The 9,736-nt window shown below is 44.6% G+C and overlaps 1 protein-coding gene across 2 annotated transcripts; it reads left to right on the forward strand.

Annotated features, from left to right (window-relative positions):
- On the forward strand, positions 5,671–7,612 carry TMEM254 (transmembrane protein 254). Of its 2 annotated transcripts, none has more exons than XM_018042547.1 (3): positions 5,671–5,941; positions 7,239–7,342; positions 7,522–7,612. In XM_018042547.1, exons 1-3 carry the CDS (start codon positions 5,837–5,839, stop codon positions 7,583–7,585), a joined length of 273 nt encoding a protein of 90 aa, XP_017898036.1. In that variant the 5' UTR covers positions 5,671–5,836; the 3' UTR covers positions 7,586–7,612. The 2 variants fall into 2 exon arrangements, with proteins under 2 accessions (XP_017898036.1, XP_017898037.1); XM_018042548.1 differs by lacking the exon at positions 5,671–5,941 and adding an exon at positions 6,091–6,300.

The raw sequence follows: 9,736 nt of genomic DNA on the forward strand, positions 1-9,736 counted from the left end.
GGATCCAGGTCCCAGGGATCAGACCCACATCTCTTGCTCTCCTGCATTGGCAGGTGAATTCTTTACCACTGCACCGCCTGGGAAGCCCATAAAGTACTATGGACCAGACACTTTTGTGAGAGCTATTGACTGAGAGATGCACAATGTAAGAGCCATGAGTTGAGTTTATTCAGTGTTTTACTGAGGACTATAGCCCAAGAGACAGCCTTTCAGATAGCTCTGAGGAGGTTGGGGGAGAGGCCAGCACACATGATTTCAGCTAAAGAATACGTGCAATTAAGCATACGTCCCAGTAGAAGGTTACTGATAGTCACAAGGAACAGATATCTCAGTTAATGATTGTAGTATTTTTTTAAGTATATGAAGATGCAAGAATTCAAATTCATATTTTTTCTCCCAGTTCAGTTCAGTTGCTGTCGTGTCCAACTCTTTGCGACCCTATGAACCGCAGCATGCCAGCCCTCCAGGCCTCCCTGTCCATCACCAACTCCTGAAGTCCACCCAAACCCAGGTCCATTAAGTTGGTGATGCCATCCAACCATCTCCTCCTCTGTCATCCCCTTCTCCTCCTGCCCTCAATCTTTCCCAGCATCAGGGTCTTTTCTTTTCTTTTATAACAGAAGTTTTTTGTGTTTTTTTTTTTTTACTTTACAATATTGTATTGGTTTTGCCATACATCAACATGAATCCACCATGGGTGTACATGTGTTCCCCATCCTGAACTCCCCTCCCACCTCCCTCCCCGTACCATCCCTCTGGGTCACCCAGTGTACTAGCCCCAAGCATCCTGTATCTTGCATCAAACCTGGACTGGCGATTGTTTCTTATATGATATTATACATTTTTCAATGCCATTCTCCCAAATCATCCCACCCTCTCCCTCTCCCACAGAGTCCAAAAGACTGCTCTATACATCTGTGTCACTTTTGCTGTCTCGCATACAGGGTTATCATTACCATCTTTCTAAATTCCATGTGTTAGCATACTGAATTGATGTTTTTCTTTCTGGCTTACTTCACTCTGTATAATAGGCTGCAGTTTCATCCACCTCATTAGAACTGATTCAAATGTATTCTTTTTAATGGCTGAGTAATACTCCATTGTGTATATGCACCACTGCTTTCTTATCCATTCATCTGCTGATGGACATCTAGGGTCTTTTCAAATGAGTCAGCTCTTCACATCAGGTGGACAAAGTATTGGAGTTTCAGCCTCAGCATCAGCCCTTCCAATGAACACCCAGGACTGATCTCCTTTAGGATGGACTGGTTGGATCTCCTTGCAGTCCAAGGGACTCTCAAGAGTTCTCCAACACCACAGTTCAAAAGCATCAATTCTTCAGTGCTCAGCCTTCTTCACAGTCCAACTCTCACATCCATACATGACCACAGGAAAAATCATAGCCTTGACTAGATCGACCTTTGTTGGCAAAGTAATGTCTCTGCTTTTTAATATGCTGTCTAGGTTGGCATAACTTTCCTTCCAAGGGGTAAGCGTCTTTCAATTTCATGGCTGCAATCACCATCTGAAGTGATTTTGGAGCCCCCTCAAATAAAGTCAGCCACTGTTTCCACTGTTTCCCCATCTATTTGCCATGAAGTGATGGGACTGGATGCCATGATCTTCGTTTTCTGAATGTTGAGCTTTAAGCCAACTTTTTCACTCTCCTCTTTCACTTTCATCAAGAGGCTCTTTAATTCCTCTTCACTTTCTGCCATAAGGGTGGTGTCATCTGCATATCTGAGGTTATTGATATTTCTCCCAGTAATCTTGATTCCAGCTTGTACTTTATCCAGCCCAGCATTTCTCATGATGTACTCTGCATGTAAGTTAAATAAGCCAGGTGACGATATACAGCCTTGATGTACTCCTTTTCCTATCTGGAACCAGTCTGTTGTTCCATGTCCAGTTCTAACTGTTGCTCCTTGACCTGCATACAGGTTTCTCAAGAGGCAGGTCAGGTGGTCTGGTATTCCCATCTCTTTCAGAATTTTCCACAGTTGTGATCCACACAGTCAAAGGTTTTCTCCTGGAAATATATCTAATTATCTAATGGCCTGTTTTGCCTGTTTCCTCAAAGCACTAAGTGGATCATCATGTTCTTCATCCTCAATTCCTTTTAGGTCAGCAACTGCAGTGATCCTTGTACAGCTGGATGATGAGCAACATTTTGTTTTACAGTGCTTTTATTACAAGTTCTGATATTTAATCCATCCACATCTCTGAGGTAGGAACCAATATGTCCCTACTTTACAGATAAAGAAACTAAGGCATAAATGGGTTAGATAATAGTCTCAGCTTGGAAAAGACCCTGATGCTGGCAATGACTGAAAGCAGGAGAAGTGGGCAACAGAGAATGAAATGATTGGATGGCATCACCACCTCAATGGACATGAGTTTGAGCAAATTCCAGGAGACAGTGAATGACAGGGAAGCCTGGAGTGCTGCTGTTGTAGCCACGCATTTCAGGAAACAAATTCACTCAGAAGGACAATGCAGATAGTGGAGTACAGTTTATTACACCCGCAGGCCCAAGGCAGAGTCTCCTCTTAGCCAAGGACCTCAACCAGTTTTTATGAAAACCTTATACCCTAACTGTGCGTGCCCAAACCCACCTCCCCACATTCCCTGAAACTAGCCTGAACAAAGGAAAAGAAAGATATAATCAAAGTTAACCGTGATTCATATGCCTTAAGCCTAGGTAGTTAACAATGGACAATTATCAATAGGCCTGTGGTCATACTCCAATAATAATAATAGAATTTATGATTCTATTCGGTTACACAGATAATTGGGGTATTCTTTTAGGCGACGGAGAGTCTAGGTACGAGCTCTGGGGCTGTTCCATTGGCTGGGGGTGGGGGCGGGTGGGGGTCTGGTTTTCCAGTTGGTATGCTATTTCCATAGCTCTGGGCATATAGCTCAAAGTCCATAGTCCAGAACAAGATGGAGTCCTGCTTTCAAGATGGAGCCTGTTCTGTCTGTTTCCTCCTTCACTGAAGTCCATGGGGTCGCAAAGAGTTGTGCACAACTTAGTGACTGTAAAACAAGCTTACACAAAATGTTAATGGCAGAGCTAGGACTGAAACTGTTTCCCTGGTAGCTCAGCTAGTAAAGAATTTGCCTTTAATGCAGGAGACCCCAGTTCAATGCCAGGGTCAGGAAGATCCGCTGGAAAAGGGATACGCTACCCACTCCAATATTCCTGGGCTTCCCTGGTGACTCAAGTGGTAAAATATCTGCCTGCAATGCAGGAGACCTGGGTTCAATCCCTGGCTTGGGAAGATCCCCTGGAGAAGCAAACAGCTATCCACTCCAGGATTCTAGGGAACAGCTACTCACTCCGGGATTCCGGCCTAGAGAATTCCATGAACTGTATAGTCCATGGGGTTGCAAAGAGTTGGACACAACTAAGCTACCTTTTCACTTTTACTTTCTATCTGTCCACCAACATTGCTCATAAGTGCTGTGCCATATGGATCCATACATCTTTAGTAATGAAGAGGAAGGGCATTATTTCTGTTGACCCAAAACAAATCAGACTGCTGTGTATTTCTCCAGGAAAGAGATTTATTCCAGGATCAGCAGGGGTCTGCAATTTGGGGTCTGCAATCACATGAACAACAACACAAGCGTCTGCTGCCCCACCAAAGGAAAGAATACTTTTAAGAAGAAAAGGACGTTGGGAAGGCTGTAGAAAACAGAATCCATGGGTTTTCTTTGGCTGAGTCCTTGCCAGGAAAGAAGACTGGTCTTCCCATCAGCCTCTGCTAGACTCACAAGGTGTGAGAGTGCCCCCTGTCAGTATCCCAGGTCTATTTAATTGTGGTTTCTTTTTACATTCCCCACAGAGCACAGGAGAGCTTAAGTTCAAAAATTAGCCCCATTATGAATAGGATACAGAGCCGAGAAATAAACCCATGCACCTATGGCAACAAAAGAGGCAAGACCATGCAACGTTGGAAAGACAGTCTCTTCAACAAATGGTGCTGAGAAAACTGGACAGTTACATTTAAAAATAAAAATAAAAAGATCATTCTTGAACACCATACACAAAAATAAGCTCAAAATGGATTGAAGACCTAAATGTGAGACCAGACACTATAATACTTCTAGAGGAAAACAAAGGCAGAACACTCTGACACAAATTGCAGCAATATCTTTCTCAATCCATCTCCTAGAATAATGGGAATAAAAACAAACAAATGCGACCTACTGAAAAACTTCTGCATAACAAAGGAAACAATAAACAAAATGAAAAGACAACCTACAGATGGGGAGAAAATATTTGCAAATGATGTGACCAACCGGGGATTAGTCTCCAAAATTTACAAACAGCTCACTATGCTTAACGGCAGACAGAAGACCTAAATAGACATTTCTCCAAATAAGAGATACAGTTGGCCAAGAGGCACGTGAAAAAATGTTCAACATGGCTAATTATTCAGTTCAGTTCAGTCGCTCAGTCGTGTCCGACTCTTTGCGACCCCATAAATCAGAGCACACCAGGCCTCCCTGTCCATCACCATCTCCCGAAGTTCACTCAGACTCATGTCCATCAAGTCCATGATGCCATAAAGCCATCTCATCCTCGGTCATCCCCTTCTCCTCCTGCCCCCAATCCCTCCCAGCATCAGAGTCTTTTCCAATGAGTCAACTCTTCACATGAGGTGGCCAAAGTACTGGAGTTTCAGCTTTAGCATCATTCCTTCTAAAGAAATCCCAGGGTTGATCTCCTTCAGAATGGACTGGTTGGATCTTCTCGCAGTCCAAGGGACTCTCAAGAGTCTTCTCCAACACCACAGTTCAAAAGCATCAATTCTTTGGCGCTCAGCCTTCTTCACAGTCCAACTCTCACATCCATACATGACCACAGGAAAAACCATAACCTTGACTAAACAGACCTTAGTCGGCAAAGTAATGTCTCTGCTTTTGAATATATTAGCGAAATGAAAATCAAAACTACAATGAGATATCACCTCACACCAGCCAGAATAGCAATCATCAAAAATCCACAAACAATAAATGTTGGTGAGGGTGTGGAGAGAAGGGAATCCTCCCACAATGTTGGAGGGGATCTCCAGCCACTATGGAGAACAGTACAGAGGTTCCTTAAAAAAATCTACAACTAGAGTTAACATATGATACAATCCCACTCTGGCATGTATCTGGAGAAAAACATGATCCAAAAGGATACACACAGCACGGCAGCACCATTTGCAAGAGCCAAGACATGGAAGCAATCTAAATGTCCATCGACAGAGAAAGGATGAAGATGTACATAAATACAGTGGAATGTAAGTCATTAAAAATGAAATAATGCCATTTGCAGCAGCGTGGATGGACTTACAGATTGTCATACTGAGTGAAGTAAGTCAGAGAAGGAGAAATATCACTGGACATCACTTATATGTGGAATCTAAAAAGAAATGATACAAATGAACTTACAAAACAGATTGAGACTCACAGGCTTAGAGAACACATGAAAGCATCATAACATTGTTACTCAGCTATATACATCCCAATACAAAACAAAAAGTTAAAAAAAAAAACAAAACCTAGACCCACAGTTATCAGAAGCATAACGCACCATCTATTCCAACACCATTATCTTAAGTTCCGGAAACTCAGAGAAGTGGGGGGGTGGGGTGGGTGTGTCTCCCTGCAAAATGATGACCAGCCCTCCAGGCCAGAGTGGGTGGGAACTGTTTCCAAGTTTCAAGCCCACAGACCCTCCTCCCTTAGGGGAGAGAAGGGAGGAGCTTTTGCCGTGGCCCCGCCCCTGCCTTGCCTTTATCTCCCCGCGCACTACCAGTGGCCTGCCAGGCATCCCATAATGTGCGCTGCAGCGATGGGGAAGGCAAGAGGAGATGAGGCCTACTTCCAGAGGAGCAGTCTGTTCTGCGTTACTGTCATCATCCTCTCTTTTGGCTATTACACGGTAAGGACAGCGGGCCCCGAGGAAGGCTAGGCGAGGGCCTGGAGTGCTGCCTGGAGGTGCAAGATCCCACCTGGAGCCGTGGAGAGGTCGCAGGCGCAATCGCGGCTCTCGCGCGCTCTGAGCCAGGGGACTAGACCCGGGAAGAAAACGCAGGCGCACTCGTCTGTCCGCGCCTTTGGCCTGTGTTGAGATCTTGAGAAACCAGCTGCCCACGCTTTCTCTCCCCACCCTGTGACTAGGTGACTAGATCTTTCAAAATGGCGGCGAAGTCGGAGGCTGGTGGGGCTGCTGCCTCCTACTTCCGTGTAGCCAGACCCCTGCCCTCGCTGGTCACGGTCCTGGTGCTGGGATATTTCGGGGTAAGGTGTAGTACGGCGCGGCGCTTTTGTTTTGGCCCGCCAGGCTCCCGTAGAGCCAGGGGCACTGGAGAGGGGGGAGGAGGGAGGTCTTGCGCTTGCGCGGCTGGCGGTTGCCTAGGTAATTAGCGTAAGCGAAAGTTCGGTGGGCTTGTTAGGCTTTCGCTTGGAAATGTTCCTGCCTTTGCGTCTCCAAGGTTCGTAGGACTTATTCAGGTCTGAGTAGAACTGAGGAGAGAAGAAAGAGGCCAAGTTGACAATTCTAGGCCTGCCAAGTCAAGATAGGGCTTCCAAAGCAGAATGTCTGAGGCAGTTGGAATTGCTTGGAAAATGGGGATAAACCTAAAGGTTGGGTAGAATTTAAGTGGTAAGAAGGGATAGAGAGGATGTGCATATTATGCCATAGATGTAAAATCAAGAAGACAATCTCTACTGAGATAAGCAGCAACTTTTTTTTGAGAGACAGAATTCATTTAAAGAATACAGTGAAAGTCGCTCAGTCGTGTCCGAGTCTTTGCGACTCCATGGACTGTATAGAATTCTTCAGGCCAGAATACTGGAAGTGGGTAGCCTTTCCCTTCTCCAGGGGATCTTCCCAACGCAGGGACTGAACCCAGGTCTCCCGCATTGCAGGCAGATTCTTTACCAGCTGAGCCACAAGAAGATACCCAAAATAGTGGGTTGCAGACTACTAAATTGTGGAATTCAGTAAGAACAGAAGTCAGCTAATCTGGGCACTAAGTCTGATAACCACATAGTTTCCTTAGCAGGAATCTTCCACTGAAATGGCTTTTAGAAAATAGAATTCGAGAATTGAAGCCTGTATGGCTTGGTTCAGAGTTGCTTTGGTCTGTTATTTGTTCTTGCAGAATCAGGATTATTTCATAGCCTTGGTTAAAAATACATTGAAGTGATCTAAAAGTACTCTGGTTCTCTTTCAGTGGGTGCTCTTCTGGCCTGAGAGTGTTCCTTATCAGAGCCTGGGACCCCTGGGCCCCTTCACTCAGTACTTGCTGAAGCATTATCACACCCTCATGCATGGTTGGTAAGTAGAGCTCCAGAAATGGGATGTGGACCCCACAGCTTCAGTCTCCCCGGAAGGCCCATGGTTGCCTTCCAAAAATGGTGCTCGTTCATAGTAAAGCACTCTTCTTTTGGAGGTTTTTCTGTTAGAGCTCATCAGCAAAGGACCATCACCTTAAACTAGGCTGACTTTTGTTTCAGTTATTGGCTTGCCTGGATGATTCACGTGGGAGAGTCGTTGTATGCCATTGTATTGTGCAAGTAAGTGTTTTTAATTGATCTTTGTTGCTTTTCTCTTGGTATCTCACATAAGTTAAGAGTAGCCATATTTGAATAATTCATGTGCTTGTAGGCTGAGAGCACTCTCAGGATAGAGTTGAAGTCCCACACCTAATACTGAGCCTCAACTCAGTACTCAGAGGGAGTACTCAGTAAATAGTTAATGAATGAATTCATTCATTTGTATTAATGAGTCAATTAGTCATTTAATTTAGATCATTCTTTTTCTTTTTTTCAAAAATATCCCTGTAGCCCCAACTAGAAGGAAAGATTAGCAGGCTACCTTCTAGTTTGAAAAAGAGCTGTACTGACCTAGCCCAGTGATTCTCAACCCCCTAGTTTTGCAACTGAATCACCTGAGGAGCTTTCTTAAAATTCACTTGTTTGGTTTCCAGACCCAGAGATCCTAATCTGGTAGGCCTTGCTTCAGGCACAGGAATGTGGTTTGGTTTTTTTTTTTCAAGTTCTGTAGATGATTCTGGGGTGCAGTGAAAGCTAAAAGTCCTATAACTAGGTCCTACTCAGCAAATGCCAGTGTAAATAATAAATGTGAGAAAACTAGAAAAAGCTTCTCTTCACATTTAGACTTTATGTAAGCATACACAGAAAGTAAATGGTTATAGTAATGCCAGACTGCTTTACAACTGAGTTTTTTTTTCTTTGGCTCAAGATTAGTTACCACCTCTGTTTTTGTGGTATTACTTCTAAAAGTGGAAAATAAGATACTTTATTATGTTTTAATAATAAAAATAATTAATATTTCTTGGGTGCACACTATGCCAGACAACTGCTAACTGACTTAAATATGTTACTCCACCTTCTGTTTTATTAAACAAGCTGGACTTTCTAGGAGAGGAGCATAAAGCAGCTTTATGTTTTTACCTCTCTCCAATTCCCTGTGGATTATTGTCTGCCACTCACCCTAGCCCTCGGTAAAATCTAAAGCAGGTCCACAGGTCGTTCAGTCACTATCTGATATTGTCAAGTCCAGTCAAGTTATAAAGTTATTAAAACTATGAACTTTTATCAAATTCAGTACATCTGTTCTTCGGCCAAGGCTCAGCAGGCCGCCATGGGGAAGGGTGGAATTGACGTCTTCACTCTCCTTCTGACTTTGTTTCCTGCTCACTAGCAGTAGTTGCTTGTAGCCCCTTGGGGTGCCGGAAGTACGTGTAGAGGAAGCAGGGCATGATCTGCCTTGTGATCAGGCAACTGGGTGATGTTGAAGTTACATACCCATTGTTGATTCTCTCTCCAAAGGGTCCCTGATGGGTGTTTGAGAAACCGCTCATCACCAGGGATCTGCCTTCCACAGTTGCCTTGATGGTTCCTTCAACCTTAGTCAGCATGTCACTTGCAGTTTCCCCTTCGGGTTGATAATGTTTTCCTCTGATTTAGGTTTCTTCTGCCCTTTAGTTAGGCCTCTGGGGCGGGGTTGCTTTTAAGCCCATGCACACCAGTGCCCTTCCGCAAGACCTGTAAGGCTCACAAGGACAGCTTCCTTATCCCTCCATTGGGATAAATCTGCGGGTGTGTGCCATTTCCTGCACAGCCATGGATCCTATCAGGCAGCTCTACTGGTATTTAAACTTGTGAGTCAGATGTTAACCCTCCCCAAAATCACAGGGGACTCTTGTCAGGCTCTCTGAATGGTTCTTTTGAAGCTGCTTTTCAGGCTGACCTGCGATAGGAGGTGCCACAGCAGCAGTACCTCTTTCTGAAAGCCTCTTCACTTCTCAATGACAGCTCAGCTTGGAGGTGTGCAGTGCAGCCCTCCAAATTACAGTGCGGGAGTACATGACGCCTATTGTGCACTTGGCTTATGAAGCCTCTAATGAAAACAAAGACTCGAATGGAACATCCAGCTCTCCAGTTCTTTGAGAGGAAGTGGGAGAACAGACATAGAGAGGTTAGGGCACTGTTCTCATGTTCCTGAAATCATTTATTTATGGACTAACATGTTGCAGTGTATCATTCAGTTCAGTTCAGTTCAGTCGCTCAGTTGTATCCGACTCTTTGCGACCCGATGAATCGCAGCACGCCAGGCCTCCCTGTCCATCACCATCTCCTGGAGTTCACTCAGACTCACGTCCATCGAGTCAGTGATGCCATCCAGCCATCTCATCCTCTGTTGTCC

Source organism: Capra hircus, chromosome 28 (genome assembly GCF_001704415.2).
Source record: "Capra hircus breed San Clemente chromosome 28, ASM170441v1, whole genome shotgun sequence".
Lineage (NCBI taxonomy): Eukaryota > Metazoa > Chordata > Mammalia > Artiodactyla > Bovidae > Capra > Capra hircus.